The sequence below is a fragment of the Lonchura striata genome, chromosome Z, assembly GCF_046129695.1.
Source record: "Lonchura striata isolate bLonStr1 chromosome Z, bLonStr1.mat, whole genome shotgun sequence".
Taxonomy (NCBI): Eukaryota; Metazoa; Chordata; class Aves; order Passeriformes; family Estrildidae; genus Lonchura; species Lonchura striata.
In genome coordinates, this window is record NC_134642.1 from 80,695,031 (window position 1) to 80,719,738 (window position 24,708).

Below are 24,708 nucleotides of genomic sequence, written 5' to 3' on the forward strand. Positions count from 1 at the left end.
CCCATACTCCTCCCTTACTTTTTAAAATTGTCTAAAAAAACCCCAAAATCATATCTGGATGCTTCATATAAACATAAGAATAAAAAGTAAGTATTTTCAGAAAATACCAACTGTAAAAAATACTGTTTCCATTAAAAAAGAGAATTCAGAAACACAAATTAAGCAATTTACTTCAAGTTGTTTACAGAATCAATGGTAATGCTGTGGTGACAACTAGACCACAGCATCTCACTGGCAGCAGTGTCTAACCTCAGAGCAGCAAAAATTAGCAGAGCAGGAATAACTTCATTATTGACACCTTATAGCTAAATTTTCCCTATTTGCAAAACAGGCAATTCCTCTTGAAAATGAAAGATATTCATAGTTGTAAAAATAGATTTTTATGATGAATGAATGAACTATACAGTATTATTTTTACTTTGATAAAATAGTTCCATTCTAAGCCTTAAGAAGTCATTTTAGGGATATATATGTACTACTTTAACCACCTCCAAAGCCACACAACAGTTCCTAATATTTGTTTTAAAATTAAAAATCCAGATGGATCAGGTGACAGAACTTTTGTTATAATGTGGCTCTGCTGCAGTTTTGGTTTTCTTCCTACATTAACTCATTGACAGGGGAAAATTAAGATGTGGGCCTTGTGTGTGCTGCATTGGACAATTCCAGAGCTAAGATAGCTCAGGGCATCAACTCTTGAAGGCTACACTCTTTAGTGATCTTTTAAATTAAATTTGTATTTCAGTAAACAGGACAGCTGGAAATTGGCATATTACTTCATAGTAAGTGGAAATGCTGAAAAGTTAATTTAATGAAGAAATATCCTAGAGAAACAATCCAAAACTATGTGACCTTACGGTACTTTTTACTGGACAGGATACCCCAAACTGTACAAGTGTAGAAATTCCTGTCAGGATACTCCCAAGGCAAATGGACACCTCAAGATTTACAATCTGCATGATGAGCTTGTGCCAAAACACATAATGGAAAAATAGTAGCTGAAATATTTTCTTTTCACATCTGGCTTTTGGTTTGTGGTTTGGGTTGCTTGTATTTTTTTTCTTTTTTGGCAAAAATGCAAGCCATGGAACAATGTTAATAGAGCAGGTTGACTGTTACTCAGAAGACATTCTCAAAGCAACATATCCATGCAATGGGCTACTAACCTTCCTGCTACCTTCGGAAAGAGAAAATATTACAGAATCGCAGAATAAGGTGAGTTGGAATAACTCTGAGAAGAGTTAAATTATTCATGCCATTCTTCCAAACCTCAGGATTCTGCAGTAGACAGAGATTAGTTCAGTGCTATAAGCACCCCGCTTCTGACTGGGGGGTGTTCTAGCCACATCAGAGCAGTCTGAAATAAGTCCACCACAGTCTAGAAGAAACTATTTTCAGAAATGCTGCATACTTGCACAGGGAATGTCTGGACTGCAAAAAGTAAGTAAATAGAAGTCACAGACTCAACATTTTTCTATTGCAATTAAATGTACATAACTGAATCTATTGTTGTGTTTAAAACCAACCAAACAAACAATATAATTATTCATTAAATGCTGTTGTAATAAAGTTACACTTATTTAATGCAGATTGTTTTATACATTTTAGAAATTATTTCTCTAGAATAATTTTGCAAGTTCTACTATCTATGTTTTACCTAACAACGTTCTTTTTAGTTTATTTTAATAGATCAGCTATTTTCTTACATCAACTGGCAAGAGTTGATGTAAGAAAGTAGCTGTAAGTTAACACAAAGGCAAAAAGTCCACCTAGTTGAGACACCCAGCAGAGGAGTTTGAGAACTTTCATCTGGAATGTGGTTTGCTTGCATTAGAGTACTAAGTACATTTGGAATCATAACACTTTGTGTTAACACTTAATTCTTCAGAGAAAGATAGGAAGAGGGTTATGCTTTCCAGAGTACTACCTGGCCTGATGTGCAGTCTCATTCACAGACTCTTGCCAGGTACTGCAAGGGAGTGGCATTGAAGGGTGTTACAGAATAGTGAAAGCACTAAGAATAGTCAACTGCCCTTTCTTCTGCTACCAGCAAGAGGATGGCTGGAAAAAATAACTGTTCAAGCCAATGCCAGACATTACGATTCTGATTTGGCGAAACTGTGATGAAAAAATTCCAGGTGATATGAAATGGATTCTAAAACAAGTGACCAAAAGTTATGTGTAAAAAGTAGCCAGTCTGGGAATGCCAAGAGTTACAAAAGCCCTGCTGGTCCCTATGGTATCACTTCTTAGTAAGCACACCCAGTTTGTGTTAAGGCATTTTGCATAACACTCCCTGAGGCATCTGTTTCACTCTTCAGTTAAGGAAGGTTTTCTGGTCTCATGTCCCTGTCCTGATGGGCATGTCAATACGTATAAAAAGAGGGGTAAAAAGTTCCTAGTTATTTGCTACTTTGGAAGTCTGCTTGTGACTGGTTTCCTCTAATAATTTATCAAGCCATCACATCATGGAGCAGGTGACCAGAGGTACTGTAAACCTAAAACTTCAAAGAGCAAAGGAGAATTGCATTTGGCACAGCCTAAGCTTTCACAGAATACACAATCTCTCTGACAATACTTCCAGAAAAGCTAGCACACGTTGCACAGAAAAGAAAAGGGCAGGGGAAGGTGAAAGAGGGAGGGAGGGATTTTGTTGCCAAAACTTGATTTATGCTGCTTTGAAGGTGGTATCAATGTGTTTTTCTGCACTGTAAAGTACAGTTGCAGCATAACTTTGCCTTCTTCATTTAGGCAGAGAAAATAAATGGGATTTCCCCACCAGGCTTACACTTTGGGAGTTTTGGTAGCACTTTTACTTTAGCCAACAGTAAAGCATGTTTTTAGCTATTCTAACTGCAACAACCACCTTGGACATCTATAGCTAAAATCGCTAAAGAAGTCATAGAATAATTGACTTAGAGATCTCAGATTAGTCTACTAGTGAAATAAATGTACAAATATGACAACTTCATGTTACATATTACAACCTTAAGTGCATTAAAATAAATTTATAGCATTTGGCCTCACCAAGCTTTTAAAGCCCTCAGAGAATGAAGTATTTTATTTGTGTGTCAACATAACAGTCCATGGAACAGCTTGTGGAACCTCAAAGTCACCAACTGTGACCAACAAAAAACTGTATGGGAGGACTCCTGATTTTGGAGGAAGTTTAGCTGCTGTATCTCTGTCAAGACTAAATCATTGCCATACCACTAACTATGGGAAAATCATTGTTAAAACAGCTAAGCAAACAGGCACTTAGAATGCCATACCACTAACTATGGGAAAATCATTGTTAAAACAGCTAAGCAAACAGGCACTTAGAAGAGGAAAGAAATAGGCACTTCTCCAGTCACAAGCTGATTGCAAGCAATACCAATACAATACACTTTTACTAGAAATACTCAAGACCAAAACAAAAATTAAACACTGGACAGTACTGCTTAATGTCTTATATAAAGTATTTACAAATATACTTAGAGATACAGAAACCCATGTAAATATTAAAAATCTATTTCTTGAAAAAAATCCAAAGATTGTCTGTATAATTTTAAAAAAAGGGAAACAGTAAGCTGAACACAGGTATTGGAGGATACATACGGTTCTGGGAAGAAGGGCAGAAAGCAGGAGAGCAGAATTAGGTTGACCACAGTGCACTGACAGGGAGGACAGTAATCCTGGTGAAGAGGGATTTAAAATGAAAGGAGCTGGACCTTAGAGAGAGTGAAAGCAGAGGCACCTGCTGGAACACCAGCTGCCCACAGAGGTGGTGCAGACAGCTGCCAAACAGCAGCCTCTCAAACAGCTGCAGCAAGACAGGCAGGAGCTGTCCTCTCAAGATCCTTCATACAGTACATATGAAATTGAAGTTTCTGCTAACTAGTGAGTGAAGTAGGCTATAATAAAAGAATTGACAGTCAGAGCGCTGAGAAGGTTCAGAAATTTCTTATATTTTACAATAATAACAACAAGGTGACAGCACCAGATCTATCAAGATTAATTACTGCTTGGGAAAAAATGCTTAATTAACTCAATGTATGTTACATTTTGCAGATTTTAGAAATTTTTTTTACACAAATTGATTTTCTTACTGACTGCTGGAAAGAAAACACCTTGAAGAAAGCAAAAAGCAGAGTGGCCATGAAATCACACTGCTGGCAAAGGAATTGACTCTTAGATTTAGACAGACTCCTCTCAAATAATAATAGAAAAGAAATGAAAAGGATTATGTTTCAGTGTGACAGAATCTCTTTAAATTAAGCATTTACTAATGCACTTAGTCAAAGTCAACAACATAAAGCTCCAGCAATTAAAAAAAGTTTCTTTCAAATATGCACCATAAACCCAAACTCCCTTGATGATTAACTGTATTGCATAATAGTGGCTCTTAAGAGATACAGTCAATAAGACCAAAAAGACATGGTTTGTGCAAATTATGATTCCTCATGACTTGCACACACCTCTGACCCCTTGAAAGCCATTCTGATTATACCAGGGTAGTTTTTATGAAATGAGCATGACATGCTTGTTTTATTTCATCCACAGTTTTCATCTCCATCAAGACCAATCACTGTCTGTTAAGGAATAATTTATTCTTATGTCAAGCCCTTTTGTTATTCTTTGCAGATGAGTCATCAGAGAGAGCAGCTCTCTTAAATCTTGCTTTATTAAGATAGTGAACTTGCTGTAGTCAGAAAGCATGATGTAACCATGAGGCACAGATAAAACCTGGACAAAATTCAATGCAAAATAAATTCTTAATTGATTTGAGATTAAACAGACATTAATATAACAGACTTTTTGAAAGAACCAAGTGCCAAGGAGAGATGTTAGATCATGAAACCTGGAGTTAAAGAACTACTGTCATCCCAAGAACCTCAGATGAAGCTATGAAAGTACACTATTATCAAACAATGTATTTTAAATCAGAGAGAAACATGGAAACATGGGGTTTATGGAAGAGATAATTCTTTAAGTGGAAAAATCTAAAATCTGCTAAAATCTATGGTAAGAGTGAAAACTCACCTGCTTTAAAGACGTGACTCATAAATGGATACATTCTTTGGTGTATTAATTTCCATATTCTGTGTTGTTAGCTACATATCATAGCAAAAGTAAGACCAATTACTGCCATTCCTCTTGCTCTTTTGGTACCTATGGTCTGTTCAGGAGACACCAGATAGAACAATATTTTGGACACTGGGCAGTCTAGATATTCAGTAACAGCTGGATCAGTTCCATGAATCATAGAAGAAAAGGTTTTAAAAGCTGCACAAGTAACATTTTTAGATTAGTATTTCTATCACAATAAAATGGCATCTTCATTTAATAGGTCAAGTGGTCAATCTTCAGTTACGACCAAGAACTAATCAGGATGATTAGAAAGCAGAGGCCTCTCACCATGTCTCTTTTCATGGTGGCTCTAAGACTCTCAGATACAGTCTCTAACACGCTTAGACTAAGATCAGCTTTTTGATATAAAGAAACAGACCTTGAGATTGTCAGGTTTTACATTATATATATAATTCAAGTAATCCTTTGGGAAAACAACATCCTTTTCTCTGGAACATGGCCAGAGAAAGCAGGGCTTTCAGAAATAGGAAAACATGAAGAAAAACATGGAGGGAAAAGTATTTAATGTCACGCTGTTAGCAAAGAAAAATATACTAGCACAACAGCATCAGAAAAACTGCATTATCGTTGAACAAAACATCTCTATTTCTCATATATTCAAAATTGGAGCCAGGAGGAAAGGGAGGAGGGAGAAATATTTTAGAGACTCTGATAAAGCTCTAAAATGGAACATCCCAAAGCCAAAAATGATAGTATAGCAGTCCTTTTAGACTTCAACAGGGAGAGGACAAAGCTAGAATATTACTGACCAACAGTTTATTATAAACTAATGGACAAGACTTTAGAGAGTCCAACCAAGTATGCAAAGAAGGAAAAAATTAAATCTAGATCCATACAGAGCAGAATCAGTCAGCCTCATTTCCCAAAATATGATTCTGCAAATAATTTAACTTAAGAAAAAAAAAGTTTCAAACAATTTCTGTTTCTTTCCATCAGCAAATAATTTGCCTTTGGATTATCTTCTTCTAACTTAAATCAAAAGCAGCTGTCCTTTTCCCAATACCACTGATGTTTTAAAGGAGTGTGTAATATATAGTAGATACACAGAATTTTGTATTTTCAGAACACTGAAATCACTCACTGTTGCTCAGAACAACTCTGTAAATAAATAAATAGACACAAATAAGAATAGAATCTTTACTCTTCTTAAATTAAGCATGGGAAGGGAGGGATCACCAAGTTTCCTCTTGCCCTGGGACAAACACACTACATGCTACTTACTACTCTTCCTTTTAAAACAATTAGCCATTTGGAATCTCCGCTGTCTCTAATGGTTTTCTGCCTCACCTCAACTGGAATTCATGCCAAGAATCTTACATGTTAAAAAAGGTCTGAGTAATCCAGCTGTGATTCTCAGAAGCTGCATGCCACAAACAACAACTGACTATATTGCAGCTTTAGAAGGCTCCAGGATACTAAATTCCCATGTGTTTTTGGTCATGTTCTGCAGCTACCCCAGCAGAAAGTTCTGTAATAGATCATCTACACTGCCATTTTTGACCCAGTAGGAAAGCACTTTTACTTGTGTTCAGTGCAGCATACTTATTTTACTTTTCATAAAGGAATTTCATTATTTTTTTATCCTGTGTATGGAATCCACCAATCACCGTTCAGTTCATGAGCTTTAATTAGGTGGAAAATCAAACTGCTTTCAATTTATTTCTCTTTTCCCCCATTACAAACATGTATTTTCTGGAGCAGTTAAAAATACCTTTTACTATGAGTCCCAACGCATACAAAAAATATTCAACAAAATCACAAGATGCCAGTTCTCATTCAGCCCCAAAACACTTGGAAAATGCTATCCTTAAATCTGCACTGAACTTTTTAATAAAAGTAGAAATCAATTTCATACTGGTTGCTTCAGCTTTCATATAAAAACTCACTAAGAACATGGGTAGGCCTATGTCAGTAAACATTGGTATTTGCAAGATTAGTTAAATCCTCAAATGCTAGTTTGTCCAACTAACACAAAATTATGTGAACTTCATTAGTCTACTGCTTAGATGATCAATATTTTTTGGCAACAACAATTTATCAAGCAACAATATCAATGAGTTACTTTTTTCATGTCACCCAGTCTTAAATAGAAATATTTTACTAGAACTAAACAGAACTCTCTCAGCACTGCTGTAAAACTGCAACTTGCAGGTAGTTTAGGACTGTACTTTTTTTTAATCACTTTGACAAAAAAAAAACCAGAGTCACCAAAAAAAAAGTGACCAAAAAAATGGTATTATTTTTGTACCCACAGAGTTTTGAATGGGTATATTTTACTTATAATTTGGAAATACTGTCAGGCTTGCAAAAAAATATTTCTTGGAACATCACCTAGCAAAGAACTCTGTACTCTCTGTCCTTTACAGTATCTTTTTACTTCAGTGTTCATTTTAGTTCAGCACAATGAGAAGCAATGTTTTTGTGGGGCTTAAAAAATTCAAGATTTAAATAGAAAAATTATTATAATGCAACGAGTTCACAATCACAATGTATTTTGCATATAACTATGAACTGCATACCACTTATTAGGATGTTGCCAGGTTTTTATCTTAATGCATATAAAATTTTATGCAGGAAATACAGCAGCAATGACAGCAAAACACTGGTTAATATCATGAGACACTGCAGCAATGCTGAAATGCCCATGCCTTCCCCCTGGTCACAAAGGTCTCAGTTTATCTAGATCAAATGTTTTTCATAATTTCTGTTAAAATGCCACAGACAGGTTAGTAAACCACCAGGTGGAACAGAACTAAGTTAAACTTCAAAGCCATTTATTCTCTTTTAGGGAAAGAAGAGCATCAAAGCATTCAGTAATATTTTCTTCTCTGCTTAAACATTTTGTTTTCCCTTTTAAGCTTTGGCTGAAGTCTGCCATAAGACTCTGGCTTTGGGCAAGAAGAATAAGAAGAAACAGTAGTGGCACTGTGGAACTTCTAAGCATATGGCATTTGCAAATTACCATTACTATAGTTCAGAACAACCAGAACTAACGACATTCAGAAGCTTACAAATGCTATCACAGAAAAAAAGTTACTGAAGAGGAGGATATTTCAGCAGATTGCATGAGGGATCTCAGGGAAAGGTAAAGGTACCCTCATACCCTATTACTGCTTATGGCCCGTAGTCATCAAAGCTAAACTCTGAGGAGACAGCTATTTGCAAAATAGTAATGCGAGACACAGGAATTTCAGTAAAACTCAGCCTGGCGATCATAACTTTTGTGTTCTCCAGGAAAAGCCCTCTCACAATGTCAGTTTGTGAAGGAAGCTTGACTTTTTACAAAGTATTCCACAACAAAAAAGTACAACTCCTGAGGCAGAAAACTCAAACCATAAATTCTCCATAAATCTTACTTTCATCATTAGGCTTTTAAATACTGTGTAATCTTCAGGAACTCTCTATGGGTACAAAATAGGAGTGGGTTTTTGTGAAAATGGTTTGGCTGGACCAACAGCACCTGGGATCAGCCTCCCTGAGCCCATGCCAGCCTTCAGTGCTGTTGCTCACTGTGTTCCATTACTGTACTGGTTTAATTGCAACAGTTCATTTGCTGCAACATCACGCTAATTAATCACAGGACAGAAGCTTGCCTTTATGCCAAGAGAACCAAGCCCTTTCTCCAAGCACCTGCAGCCTCACACAGTCAGTCCTGCCAGAGGGGGGATTCTTTCTTCCCTGACTGAAGAATATCAGTGAGAACTCTGGAGGACCCTGCATAAGTCTTGGAGTGCAACATAAATAAAAGGACAGGGACAGGGAAGAGGTAGACTGACACATGTGAAAGGCAAAGGGATCAAGGGCAGCAACAATAAATAAGCAACTGCAAGAGAGCTGAAAGAAAAGACTAATGAAAGCTGAGAACACACAGTGCATTTAGTGAAGCTCTAAGGAGGACAGAAGAGCATGAACTGCAGGCACTGAAAACAAAAAAGCAGAAAAGTCTTCTCAGAGGCAAACTATAAAACCCAATTAACATCTGCTGATTGAGCTTACAGGCTCTAAATACAACTACTATGGGCAGGAGAAAAAGGATGTTAATAATTTATCTAAAAATACATAAATCGGAAGACCTCATGGTCTAGAAATCCTCTGTGTCATGGCCACCTTTTTCAAAAATCAATTTTCTCAAAGTTACTAGATCATATTGTCTCTTCAAGCAATGCCATAAAATCCACATTAAAGCTAGAACACTGTCATTCTTTAAAGAAGTAAGCCTGTACCAATTCAGCCTATCAGTAAAATCCTCTAAAAATCATTGTTTTGCTAAAGAATTGTTTCAAGTATAATTTCATAACCATGCTCCAGCTAGATTAATTCCTCTTTGCAAGACCAAGCCAAGCAACTGCGATTGAAATACTAGTTTGATTAATAAGATTTTTGATAAATCATGGCAACATAGTGAAATTAATAAATGGAAATAGTAGAGTTGTTTCTTATACATTACAATGACAGAATTACATCAATAATGGTGTGCAGCTTATTTCAGCTCCTTAAATGACATGCACTATAAGGGACAAAGCATCACTGTCATGGCAATGGTACTGCATATTACTGGATTTCAAATCTAACACAAAGCTTACTCTATCAGTTGTTCTATTTATATATTCTGTACAAAATACAGGGTTTTATACTTGGTTTAAATAAATAATAATCACTAAATCTTGGCAGCATGGTTCTTTAACTATTCCAGGATAAGTCAGATAGATGATGTAAGGCTACCAACTGTTCACAGTTCCCATTCAGACAAATAAATAGCACAGCTTTAGATACAGCCCAGTTTGATGGGGAAAACAAATCTAGAAAACATCAAAAAACTATAACTCAACTGTGAATTACTTCACTGACTTCAAAAGACCACATAAATCCATAATTTTCATTTCTCAGTAAAATCTCTGCTGTTAGACTTAAAAAATGAATGCTGACTCAGTTGTCAGAATGATGCCCTGAAACCCTTTGAAGTCATGAATCAGCAATGGCAAAAGTTCACATGAGACTCACATAACTTCTTAAGTTTGAGGTGTATTTCCTCTTGACATCTTTCTATTGCTCCCTCCCCCTTTCCCAATGGACGCTGATTCCTGTCCTCAGCTTTTCCTCCACTGCAGAGTGCTTCCATCCTGACTGCGCCAAGTACCAGTGTTCACAGTTACAGAACAATGGTGTTAAGAAAAAGTCCTTTCACAGGGAAGGGAATAACTATTTTTTAGCTTTGCACTGGAAACTGTGTTTATACATTGTTAATGAGCAGACTGTGTGTGGATTTTAATCACTGTAGAATTTCCTGCTTCTCAGAAATGGCGTCCAATAGTGCCTGACAGCAACACACAGATATACCAAATAAATCTGCCATCCTCAGGGACCTGGTGTAATGCAGTACTAAACATCCAGGACATCCATATCCACATCAGGAATTATTTGCATTCTTTTTAGACTGAATTTACTATGAATGTATCTTTGAAATCTAAGTTTAACTTCAAAGCTGATTTAAGTGAACAAACTAAGCTAGATTCTGGATTAACAGAAAACTCATTATCACTAGAAACTCCCACATTACTGTATTTAAAAAACAAAATCTAAATTTAAACTTCCCTACTGTGATTTATTTCTGTAGTAATGCTTTTTCAGATTCTTATGAAGGCAGCATTCTACAAGACAGAACATACATAATGTCAACATCTGGTAAGAACTAAAACTGCAAAATTCTTCCTTTCTTCTCTTGGAAGGAAAACATCTTCCATGAAAAGCCACTGTAATTTGCTCTAAAAATTAACAACAAAGGCACAAAGACAAACAGTGGAAAGGTCTTCCCCTTCTATTTTTTTCTTTTTTATCACTGTAGGTCATCCTCTGTAGCACTTTGCCTTTTTTCTTTTAAATCAGAACAATACAAATATCTACTAAATTCTAATCATACCACTCAACAGAATGAAATTAAATGTTTAAATAAACGGACAATTTCTGAAGCTTACTAATTCCTTTAAAGGAATTATTCATGCTAGGATACTATCCTCTCTTGCCACTTCTAAGATAGAAAAGTTTCTGATAGAATTAATTCAATACATATTCTGCAAGTTAATATTGTGTTTATTCACAGAAAGTTCCTTTGGTATTTCTAAAAGATTTTTCTAAAAGATTTTTTTCTGTTTTTGATTCCAGTACATACTGTGCTCCTATCATTTTCAAAGGCACAACAGTTCATGAAATAGTATTACAGAAAGATTATTTGACCACTTTCATAACTGCAAGACAGTGGAGTTTATGACCCAGAGAGGAGAGAGGTGGTTAAAAATCAAGATCACAGCTGTAGATTTCACTCAGACCTCTCCTTGGAAAAGTCCTGTGGGATAAGGTTCTGAAGGGAAAGAGGCCTGTGGAAGCTGGTGGACATCAAACTGAATGTGAGCTGGCAATATGCTCTTGCTGCAAAGAAGATGGATGGATTTTGCCTGGACAGCAGATCGAGAAGTGCGAGTGAGCCTTCTGCTGTTCTCAGCTCTAGTGAGGCACAGCTGGACTGCTGGGTGCATTCTGGGCTCCCCAGCACAAAACAGACATGGACATATTGTCACAAAAAGTATGCCAAGATGATGGATGGACTTTTGCACCTCTCCTATGGGGAAAGCCTGAGAAAGCTGGGACTGTTCATCCCAGAAAAGAAAAGGCTCAGGGGATCTCACCGATGTACAAAACTCCTGCGGGGAGGCTGCGAGGAGGATGGACCCAGGCTCTTTCCAGGGGTGCCGTGACAGCACCAGAGGTGATGGGCACACACTGAAACACAGGAGGTTCCCTCTGAACTTCAGGAAACTCCTTTTCCCTGCGAGGATGACCGAACACTGGTTGCTCAGGGAGGATGGTTGAGTCTTCAACCTTGGAGATATCAGAAAGTTTTTCACAGTCTTGGGCACTTGGCTCTAGTTGACCCCACCTGAGTGGGGGCTTATACCAGGTGATCACCAGAGGTCCCTCAACCATTTTGTGATTCTATAATGGGAAATGACATCTCATTACTGAAGAATATGATTATGTAACATTCTGAATGAGATATGACACTTGCCTATAACACTGGCATCAATCATTGTATTTAAAAGTGCTTAAACACGCTATAAAAAGAGATTCAGCCTAACACACAATACAGAAATATAGGAAGTTAAAAGAAACTCTCACAGGAAAGGAGAAAATCTACCTTCGTGAAAAGCAATTAGCACATTTATTTCCATTCCAGAAGGGGTAGGTATTGAAATTCAACTGCATGGAGTTTCACAAAGAAAGATAATTATGGGTATTCAGAGGTATTCAACCTTGCAGAATGTGAGACAGAATCTAAGTTTTAAAAAGCATGGGAAAAAAGTTCTGCATTTTGCAAATCTCTCTCACCAAGTAACTAAATTAATATAGATCTCCATGCAATTATGCCTTGACAGCTATGAACCAATACATTTTTTCATACTTTGCTACACAGGGAAGATATCCATTAGTGGAAGAGGAGAAATAAAGATATTCTGTCCATTCTTTAATCCAGCATCTCATAGGACAGAAAAGTATAATTGGAAATACTCTTAACAGTTTCTTTTTCTTTGCATACAGCAGACACCTACTTGCTTCAGGCAGACAAAAATTTTTATCTCAAAGATTTACTTATGTCTTTCACTGAAATTAACTGCATTTTTAGTTGGCATAGGCCAGACCTTCCACCAGAGGAGTTATACCCTGGCAGATCACTGACCTGTGCTATACCAAGAATCAAGAGAGACTCATCTCTTCCTTACAGGAGTGAGATCACAACACACAAAAAGAAAGAACTAGCTGATGAATAGGTCAACCACCATGAGTTTTTTTAAATTAAAAAATTCAAGTGAACTGGGATATCAGTTTAAATAAAAAAAATAAAAAGAAACACCTAAGTCAGTAAATTAGACAAAAGCAGCATCAGTAGCTTGGAAAAAATTATGCTGTACAGTGCTATGCAAAAAAAAAAAAAAAAAATAGATGAAGAGATGGGAGAAGGAACTTATTAAGATAAAACATTTTGTATGTAATGTAAAAAGGGGGAAGAAAAAGTCAAACATGTAACATATATAACAGCAAAGGACAGTCCTCAGTACAGCATTCTAAAGGTCTTTTTTGCAAATGACAAACACCCACTTTGGTTTCTCTACATGGCTGCAAAACCCATCTTGAGCACATGAATCCAGGCAAAGGAAGGAAGATTCAGCTGATGTGCCTCTTAAGGAGTGGCAGTCCCAAGTACAGTTAACAGCAAGCGAGATTTTACTACCTCCTATACCTGGCAACAGCTTAATGATAAACAAACTGTGCCATTTAGATAGGATGCAAAGTTCAAATGATTATCAAACTAGAGGTATCCAGTTTGATAGGAACGATAGGAAGGAAGGATAGGAAACAAACCAGCACAGTTTGGGGTAGGATTATCACAGCCTCTTGTAGATGAAGGCCAGATAACGTGTCTTTGCAAGCAAATGATATTTTTGTGTTTACAGTCTGCAAAGGGAAGACCTTTCAAGATAGGCACCTATGCTGCTTTGTGGGAACACCAGCTTCAGCCAAATCTCTGTTCAATCAGTTCAACCAAATCAGTTCAGAAGGATACTGAGTTGTCACTGGAATAGTTTTGGATTTTCCACGTAGTATAGTGACAATCTTGTATTTCTCTGTCACCACAACAGTTCTGCTTTAAAAAATTGTTCTGGCAGATTAGAAGCCAGAGGTGCTGTTGTGAACCTATCAAACACTGAAATAGCCTCACATTTTAAAATGCATAAATGGCCTGTTTTTAAAACAGTACCTTATTTCAATTATCAGTAGATGGCCATAATCCTGATGTAAATTTCTGTTTTGGAATGTACTACATTTTAGTGATATCCCAATAATGTGCAATAAAATCCAGCAACCACCTTCTGAAGCATTTCAAAAATTCTGCAAAGGTCACTGAGGGTAATTTATAAAATTTTGCATGCAAGTAATATTATTACAAACAACAATAAGGGGTACATCTAAGCATACTGAAAATATACTTCTTTTCATTTGGGAGGGCTGAAAAGATTTCTGTAAATATTGTGATTTTAATGGCAAATTTTCATATACAATCACAACAGAGTGAGAATGTGTAGGCCAATTTCCAGAGTCTTAATGAATATTTCTATTCATTAGAGACAGTTAAAATCTAAATCTACAGAAAATATACATCATTCATACAGACAGTTAATTTAAATGGGAAATCCTGACATGGGACTGCCTAAAGTAGTTTGCCAGCCAGTGTCAAGAAGCCTTTTTTACCAGCATCAGATCCTCACACCAAACCTTCATCCCTCAGAATCTCTGAACTCTGAGACCATCACAGACTATATTAATTGGCAAATTATTACTACATGCAACAGAAGACTACAATCAAACCTTTCCATGCTACGTGACAAGCAGAAATTCTCATCACAAGTAAAACCTGCAGCTAGAAGTACCATGCAATGTCACAAAGACAGTAAAACCTAAACATAAGGAAAATACCCAGAAGCAATATGAACACATTTCGTTTCCAATTGTACATAAACTACTCAGAGCCCCAGAAGAGGAATGTAATGACACTTCACTGTAGGTGACCAAACCAATGACACAGCCTCTCTTCCCACATACACAGCACAGAAACTTCTTCCTTTGCAAACCTTAGCCTTGCAATCTATGGATTCTTCTTTTATGCATCCTTTTACAAACTACAAATTCAGAGACTGCAGAGGAATACATAAAAATACCTTCTGAAAGAAGAATCTGGTAATTGTTCCCACACAGAACCATGTTCTGGTATGTCTAAGGTCTGATCAAAGGCAATAGCACTTTTTCCTTTTCCAAGCTGGAAGAGGAGGAGGAAAAAGATTACAATCCTTATCTCCAAAAATCTTCCAGGAATAAACTCTGGCATTTTTATCTATGAATAAAAACATCAAATCTGTAAACACAATTCAACAATCCAATGCATTGTTAATGGTACTTTCATAGCATATATTTGTACTAAAAGATTTTACAGCATGTAAGGCATTTTTCAAACATGTTTTTTTCAGGAGCAAGGGATATTAAAGTATCAGGCAGATAAGTTACATAATCTTTGTCTTTTTTTTTCATTAGGAGGCTGCAGAAGAGCATTATCAGTCCTGACAGTGTCTGGGCATTTTAACTAATCTTTTTATAGTGCTTCAATTTAATAATAGCCAAGCCTGGAACACACTCTGTGCCTGATAAGCAGCTCAAACAAATCCTGGAAAAAACATTTTCTTTGAAGTCACAGTGTTTTTTAACACTGGAAATACCATGCACACGGTAAATTACATATATTGATCATGCTGGAGCACCTTCAGCTTGACTATGGACCCAGTCTAAAGGTTGCATTCAGACTTAGAGTCACTGTCCAGGAGCATGCCCATAAAGTTTACCACTGAAGCATTTTCTTTAAGTTATTATAAACACATCACTGTAACAGAGACACAGTGGAAGTCTTTAAAATCTGTGATTTTATTTCACATCTAATGTCTCCACACTCCTCATAACAACAGCATGCGGAAATGTCAGATTTGTAAGGTTGATTAGTTCTTCACAAAGCTCATGTGAAAGGAAAGAGGAAAGAGTTCACCCAGAGATTTGCAAACTTTACCTCAGCATCTCTGAAGCACTAAAGCTGGGAACACCCTTGTAAGGCTACAGGTGTTGCTACCTCCAGATGGAAGTTTTACCCAGGTCTCCACTAGAAACCATTTAAGAAAGTTTCTCCTTAAGGTACTTTGATTTAAGCATACTGGGTTGTAATGCTTGCTTTTCTAAGAGTTTAGCAGTTCACACTGTTCACCTCTTTGGTTTGCCTACTGTTACGAAAAAAATCAGTTAACGCAACTTTATCAAGGTTAAAATAACTTTAAAATGTGCCATATTTGCTGTTTGATAACCACAGTCCACTCTATAGTAAGGCTGCAATATTTTAAAGGATTAATAATTTATCACATTTCCCAAAACATCCTCTGACTGGGAAAAACACACCGCCTCTGTTAGCAAGGCACAGTACACCTTTCTGTGTTACAACCTGCACAGCTTTGGCACTGACAGCTGAGGTTATAGCCTGTAGCAGAGATGGAATTGCAGTAGAATATGGTGTTTACCTGCTCATGAGAGGTATTGGAAATACCCTGGCACATTCATTGCATGACCAGAGACCATTCAGGAAGCTGATGAAGTATTGGGGTGATATTTGCTCACTGATTTTCTTGGAAGACTACCAAGCTCAGGAAGATAAAACAAGTGTTTGGGATTTAATCCTACCTTGGAAGACATAAAAAAAACCTCTTCCCCGTTCCATCAGTGCTCTTTCCCCACACCTAGATACAGTGACAGCACAAGCTGGCAAGCTGGCACTTGTTCTAAAGGAACAGAGGCACACATGAGAAAGTACCTGAGGGTGGGGATGGTCCCGTCTGAACTCTTCCTCTGCCAGGAGGCTTTGAGTGATGTCCTGCTTCTACTGGTTACCCACCTCACACCCCACAGCTCCCTCACACTCACTGGACTTGTGTACACAACTCCAAGCCATACTACCCCTCTTGTTTCTGCAATTCTCCAACTATGTTCTTCATAAGAGTCTACTTTTTAAGTAGAGCAGCAGTGGAATACAAATCTAAGAAGGAAGTGCAATATTGTCCCACTGTAAAATTACTAAAAAGTCAGAATTTAAGCCTTTCAGACTTGGTCCTTTCTTCACATTTTTGTGAAATCTTTTGCACAAACTCATTTTTCTGCTTTCTACAAACACCAGCTTTAAAGCCTTTCCTTCCTTTCCCTCCCCTAAATTTTAAACACCTTGTTGAAACAAAGAAGTTAGTAATCTTTCCAAGACAAAGAGCCCATCTGTTTATTCCAGTCAATGTTGAAGGATTAAAGAATATGAAGCTGTAACTAATGCTGTCACATACAACAGCAGTATCCTAAACACTTGACCTCCAAACATCAAGAAACAGGAGGTGTAAAGTGTGCACCTAAAGCAGCATGCTATCTCCTAATTTTGCCATGCAGAAAATACTAAACTTTTCAGATGTTATACACGATCAACTCATGCAGCAAGTGCTAAAAAACCACAATAAATAGTAACATAATACAAATCAGCTGCAATGATGAACATATTGCTTTACTATAATATCAGCCCTTACATCATTACAAAATCTCTTAGGCACAGTCTTATTACCAGCAAATCCACAAGGCTCACTTAATGAAAATTATAGCAAAGAACACAGCTCGGCTTTTAATTCAAGGATAAAACTTATCTCTTAAGTATACAATTGAGAAAAATATCACTAAACTCAGCATTTAACATTTCCTTCACATTTCTGCACTACTAATTTTAACTGTCCCAGCATCAGGCACAGGAATAAGTGCTGGCCACATTCAGTCCAACAGGTGTACCAGGTCAGATATCAGCTCTCTCTATTTCAGCACATCATCTCCACAATGAATGGGAGGGAAGCAGGTAAAATCAGTGTTAATATGTAAGGAATACCTTCTCAGAATACTGGGGTTTAAAACCAGGTAGTGCCACTGAATACGGAAGAAAATACAGATTAGGCAATCTATCTCCTTCCAGATGAACACCTCTTTCTGCAGAATAGACAATAGGTGCAAAGCATTTAAATTCTGATACAAAGTTTCATTTTTAATGATGTATAAAACAGTTTGCAATTTTGGACACCCCACTGTTAACCTGTACATATTTTCAGTAAAATTCATTATGTTGGCTGTAAAAATATGCCTTGTGTTTACAACAAAGGCTTTCAGAATTTTATGAGTAAGAAGTTGAAGGGATCCAATGACAGCTTTAATAATTTGGGTATTAAGTTATACATAAAAATTACATCCTTCCTTGATTCAAGCCTTAAAGGCAATCTCTGCAAATTGTGGTAAAGGCCCATTTTAGAAAAGTAGAACAGAGCTTTTTTGGCTACTACTGCCTATTTACAAAGGTACCACAGCAGCTGTAGATGCTCACAGACTACACAACAGTGTTGCCTCTCTTACTATATCTTATATATATATCAAAGAAACGCCCCAGCCAAACAAACCACCAAGCCTAACACCACCTTGCTATGTAAGAACAAGGTTTCTTCTAACTCTCTAGGCAGGTACACCATGACAAATCCACCATGCAAACAGTAAACTGGATAATCTTTCTTTCTTTGGACTTGAAACTTGAAGGCAAAGAAGAGCAGAAATGGGGTAACATGAACTGACACATTTCAATAAGAAAACAGCTTGAACTCTGGAGCTGGGGAACCACAGAGTTTAAGTTTTGTGGAGGTCTGAATAACCTACAACAGAAATCAGATTTTTTTGGTCTGCTTTCTGCATGACCTTTGGATGGGGGCAGGCGAGTAAATAAAGACTATCAAGACTCCTGTTTACCTGGACAAGAGTTTAGGAATAGCAAACATCAACCATACACAAGTTTGTACAATCACACAAGAAACATATCCTTTAATTCTTGCAAAAGAGAGATTAAAATCTCAGGTAAAAAGTTCTAATACAGATGGAATGAATTGCAATACATTTATTTTCTCTTTTGTCTAATGTATCCAGTTAAGAATGCCTTTATTATGTCTTCAGGGCTTTGTAGCTTTCCTGTTTATTTTAATAACAGTAGTTTCATGCCTAGAGCTCCACGTACTGAGATAAAGAGATTAAGGCACCTACACGAAAACCCACTGTGTGTCATGTGAATCATAGTACTTCTTGGTCTGTTATCATATTTGCCATTCAGATATGTACAGTAGTAGCAGCCCACTGTAATATCAGCATATGAGTGGTAGAGATAGAGGTGCAGGTGAACACCAAGACATCAGCCATTTATTCAAATTCCTGTTGCAGCCATTTCTCCATCATTTAAATGAACATAAGGCTACTGTCCTTCATTGATCAAAATAAACAGGGTGTATAGAAGACAGAGCCAGAAAGGAAGGAGAAGAGCACAACAAAGATGGGAAAAATACAGATACATAAACCATAGGTACAAGCTCTACCCAGGACATTTTACCTTCAATTATAGCCAGTACCAATCAAGTAAGACCTTTCCCAAGAGGGAAAGGTCTAAAAGAAGCATAGATATTAAGGAGAGCTATTTGAGAAATTAACAAATAGGAGTGAGCAGCTATCTACTACATCTCAAAGCACTTACACATCTTCTTCCCTAGAGAGGTGGAATATGATGTTTCTGTGAGGCTTCCATGTTTCACTGAAAACACAGTGTTTTACCCAAGATCACTGCTGAAGCTGGCCCAGCCCTTACTGGGGACTGGCTAAGGCTCACTAAACGAGCAGCTCAAACTGCAAAGATGAAGATGAACAGCAAACAAATTATGATAAGCAGCTGGGGAAAGTTAGGAGTTTTATGATCTTCTCTGCTATGCCTGCAGACAAAAAGGAACCTATTTCTAACCCTTCTGTAGCACTGGAGTCCAAAAGTGAACTAAGGACTAAAGAAAGCTTGTTGAGAAAAAATCCCAACTAAACAATGACAGTGTTGCATAGTCACAGACTCCTTCAATATCTCCCATGCTAAAACATCAGAAAGAAAAGGTATTTCTCACAACAAAAGTCTTATTCAATCGATGCATGAAGGAAACGTGAATAAGTAATTTCAAGGTACAATGTAAATAGTACCTACTCCAAATACTGACTCCAATATCAATTATTTGAGATACTCCATGATCTATTTTATCTTGCAAAGTCTTGAAAATTAAATGTTGAGGGAATAGAAAGCAGTAATCACCACCAATAAAACAACAGCCAGAAACTCTGACGAAAAGTAACCCAGGCTTTTATGCTGAATTTATGAACCCCACCTATGCTGAATTGCCAATATAAAATTTCTAAGCAATACTTTGAAAAAACTAACACAGAAATAATGTAACTGAACTATTTCTACTTTAAGGAGAAACACATATGATGTTGCTTTTGTCAGACCTCCCAGTAACAAATCTCTGTCCTCTTGTAGGGCAGGGTACAGCACTTGCTTAAGTCTCACCTATTTACTTGCCTCCCTCTACCAGCCTACTGATTTATTCCACTTATATCATTGTTCCATTCTATACCTCAGCATCTCCTTTCTCTATACAATTAACTCCAGAAACTGTTAACTCTCTTATTCTGCCAAGCATATCCTATCCTTAAAAAACCTAGCATATACAGGATACATCACAGTAAAAGGTGTATCAAAAAATGGGCAGAAGGAACAGAGAAGCACTTCAGTTAAACTGGGACAAGACAGACTGTGGATTCAATTTCCTACCAAATTACCTTAATCAAATGATTGGGATTTCATAGCATAACTAAATTAGCAGTTCTCAGTAAAGCCCATAAGGATTACACATCTAAGACATTCCAGTAACTGAAAAAGTATGCCACTTCTAAAGTATTTATTAAGAATTTGCATAACATCTGATATGGCTTTAATTTCAAATTTATTAAAAACACACACAATCATGTTACACTAAAACATTATCACAATTACAAGAAATAACAGCTTGACTATGGTTTCCAGTGAAAAAGGAAAAAGTTTCTCATTACTTGTTTTCTTTTAGGCAAGGAAGGAAAGTAACCTAATTCATCTAACCTAAACAAACAGTATCACCTTGGCTAAATACAAGTAAAACAACTTCTGCCAATGTTGTTGTCTTACCAATGAATTTTTTTCATTTTCTACTCACCTGACTTCCCTCCTAAATTAATCACCATCTGTTTAATCTCAACTGAGATCTCCATATTTCACCTACTGCAAAGATGAATGTTGGGTATAAACACAGCTCTTGGAGGGAAGACAATCACTGCTGCAGGGTAACAGGAAAAATGTCTCTACATGGTTGCAATCTTTAGCCTTTCACCACTCATTCAGAGCAAAGCAGCAAAAAAGCTCAGGTCATTTCCTGACTGGCACAGCAAGTTATAGCAAGATACAGATTCTATTAATTTTTAATTGCATTGCTCGCGGACTGAAAGCCCGAATGGGGAATGTTTCTTTTTAAAGTGTAAAGAAGGGCACTGAAACTGCTTACCTCACTCAGCTCTGCAGGGGACTCATTTCCATATTTCATAGCAACTCCAGAATTCATGATTAGTCTTCTCAGGGCTTGACGATTTCTGCAGATTGTAATGCTTCAAAGCTTTGTTCAACTAATTCAATACTTTCTTCTCCAAAATTTTTCTCTCTTATACATTTTGCTCTAGACAGCCATTTTTATTCCACATTGAGAGTTTAAGTTAATGATGCAAGATCTTCTAGGAGAGCCGAACTGGCTTTGACTTCACAGACAATCCATTGCTTAGAGAGGCTTGTTAATAATGTGAAGTGCTCAGAGAATGCAGGGAATGACGTGCTTACCAGGATCCCAGGGCTGTCTCAGTCCATCTACAAGGCGTGCTTCATCTCTGCTATCTGCTTTATGCTTCTCTTTTCCACAACTCTGTTAAAGGGCATCTCTCAACGCCGCTGAACATACTCAGAAAAATTTGATGAGCTTCACACAAGTTCACAGAGAAATTAAAAAGAGAGTGCTGCTACAGCTCTCAGTATCTGGGGAGGCAGAAAGGAAAAGAGAAGAAAGCTCCCTTCCCCGAGAGAAACCAGTGCTGCACTTCACGCTAAAGTTTCCCCTGCCAGCAAGCCTGGAGTTTAAGTGGTTTATGATCAAACACAGCTGTCTTGCTGCTGGCTAAAGGGTGCATGGAGGGGCGGTGCCAAAAGGAGAGCGCAAGTGGGAGGGAGAGAGGGAGGGAGCTACAGAGAGTTCATTTTGGAACTACAGGCATCTCTCCAGCTTTGTATACTAATTACTACACAGAAAACTATAAAGCTAAGTAACAGGAAACGCCACCTGGGTAATAATAAATTGGATTCCTATTTCCCTATTCCTGTGTGCAATTAAGTAAGGAAAAATGGGGGGCTGTAGGGGGTGGGGGGGTTGTAATGATTTCAAAAGGTCAAAGTAAGCCTGAAAGCACCATTAGAATGCTGCAGATTTTACATAACAGACTGACATTTTACAAAGAGTTCAGGAGATGCTACTAGAGGAAAGGAAGAAAAAAGCATTTTTTTTCAACATTCTGCTAAAAATTGAGGAAAAATCCTTAATAAACTGGGTTTGTGGATGTCCTGTGCCCATCACAAGAAATAACAACTCCTCTTCCCCTTTCCTGTGTTCCCTAAAACACAATGACAGCTCCACACACTTTTTGATTGGATTTCTGATTTAGTTCTTGAGTCAGATGTAGGAAACACAATCCTCTGCAGCTAAAATTTATCTGACCATCTTAATACAATATATTATTGAAGTGCCAGATTAGTTCAGAAAAAAACCCAAATATAAGACTAAGGAATAAATGTGATAAAAACTGTGTACTCTGACAAAAACATTTTCATAGGAAACAATGTATTCCAAGATCAGCATTTTGGAAATAACCACGTGAGTTTTTTGCTCCTCTGTTAGTCTCATATTAGTATCAGCATGCAGACATAGGGATAATTCACCCCAATTCACTACAAGAAGTGCATTAATATGTTGAATCCAGAAAAGCACACCTATATTGCTCTATGGTACTGCAGACTCGTTGCACATCCTGGGTCCCTGTCCTTCCTCTGTGCCCAGCACCAGAAACTGTAACACTCCTGTGGCTCACAGAGTAACAGGATTGCCACAATCTTGTTCAAAGATGTTTTACTTTCATCCTTCAGGCCTCCAGTTTGCTTTAGCACAGTCTGTATTTTGGGATTTCCTGTCCTCTTTTCATGCCCACCTTGCCTTGCCTCCACTCTCCATTGTTTTTCCCATCGAGTGCATCTTCCCTGTCCCACCTTCACATTCAGTTGTGCCTCAGTGCTTCTGTGCATTCTGTGTGTATTCCTCCTGACTCACCCGCTTTGTTTGCCACGTGTGTTTCCAGTGATGCCCTGCAATCCGCCGCAGGGCTGCACTGCTCTCTGCTGGCAGAGGGACGGAGTCTCGCAGCACAGGGTGGCACTGGGACAGACCCTGCTGTCCTCTCCAGGGCACTGGGACAGACCCTGCTGTCCCCTCCAGGGCACTGGGATAGACCCTGCTGTCCTCTCCAGGGCACTGGGACAGATCCTGCTGTCCCCTCCAGGGCACTGGGACAGACCCTGCCGTCCCCTCCAGGGCACTGGGTCCAGCGCACTGGGACAGATCCTGCTGTCCCCTCCAGGGCACTGGGACAGACCCTGCCGTCCCCTCCAGGGCACTGGGTCCAGCGCACTGGGACAGACCCTGCTGTCCCCTCCAGGGCACTGGGACAGATCCTGCTGTCCCCTCCAGGGCACTGGGACAGACTCTGCTGTCCTCTCCAGGGCACTGGGACAGATCCTGCCGTCCCCTCCAGGGCACTGGGTCCAGGGCACTGGGACAGATCCTGCTGTCCCCTCCAGGGCACTGTGACAGATCCTGCTGTCCCCTCCAGGGCACTGGGACAGACTCTGCTGTCCTCTCCAGGGCACTGGGACAGATCCTGCTGTCCTCTCCAGGGCATTGGGACAGATCCTGCTGTCCCCTCCAGGGCACTGGGATAGACCCTGCTGTCCCCTCCAGGGCGTGGGGAGGCAGGGACAGGAGGCTTCTCCAGACAGCAGCACCAGCATTGCCACAGCAGCGGTGTACACTGACCTCCTGTGCATTAAAATGTGATTCACAGGGATCTGTACCCAGAAACAAAGGGGCTGTATAGTGACCCAGCACATTTTTCATAGATAACCCATAGACTTCCATTCAAAACTTCCTGCAGCTGACACAGTACATTTTAAAATGTTTTATCTTTTCAAAACTATACCTTCATAAACAAGGCAGTCTTTCGTATTTTGGATTACTACCCACATTAAACTTTATTTTCCTGTTTATAATCTGCTCTGATCCTACCTTCATCCAGTTCTATCACATCTATCACAGGTTTACCAACACAGGGTTGATCCTCAGAAGAAGAATACTAAGAATAAAGTTCTGAGGTTTTTCCTTTTCTAAAGGAACCCATATTAATTATGGGTTCAATACACTGCACTTCCCATGCTCTATCCCTATACTGCCAAATACTTCCCTGCTGACTGAGAACAGGCATTCAGAAATTAAAATGTGTGATTTATTTTCTTTAAACCTCACCACTGTTTGATCATTTCTGGCAGACCAGCCATCAGACAGACCAGAGCACATGGTACTACAGCCCAACCAGGACACTTCAGGATCTGAAAGAGATCCATTCTGCATTCTACACCTATGCTACACAGGATTTTTTTCGTGCCTTTTTCCTACTCTATGCAGTAACATGGTCAAAGGGACAGAGACTGACTGAAAAACAACATCAGCATTCACAGCTTCAATTGTGCCTAAGAACCTGGGAGACACATGCAGCTACTTTCAGAACAAAGTTTGTTTAACATTTAAAAATTAATTATAACTTGTGCAGATGAATGAAATGGTTAAACCAAACTCTGATGAAAAATTATTTTATTTTGACCCCAGATGACTCCCACTGCAACCT

The 24,708-nt window shown here is 38.3% G+C and overlaps 1 protein-coding gene across 2 annotated transcripts in view; it reads right to left on the minus strand.

The window, feature by feature from the left end:
• The window catches only part of MCC (MCC regulator of Wnt signaling pathway), a 181,062-nt gene that overhangs the window by 114,930 nt on the left and 41,424 nt on the right, over positions 1-24,708 (minus strand). Inside the window, exon 1 of one of the 2 annotated variants that reach the window (XM_021524800.2) lies at positions 21,225-21,970. The exons of the other annotated variant lie outside the window; for it this stretch is intronic. Coding sequence (XP_021380475.2) covers positions 21,225-21,281 — 57 coding nt within the window. The 5' untranslated portion in view covers positions 21,282-21,970. Of the gene's footprint in view, positions 1-21,224; positions 21,971-24,708 lie in introns of those variants that run through there. 2 annotated transcript variants of the gene reach the window in all.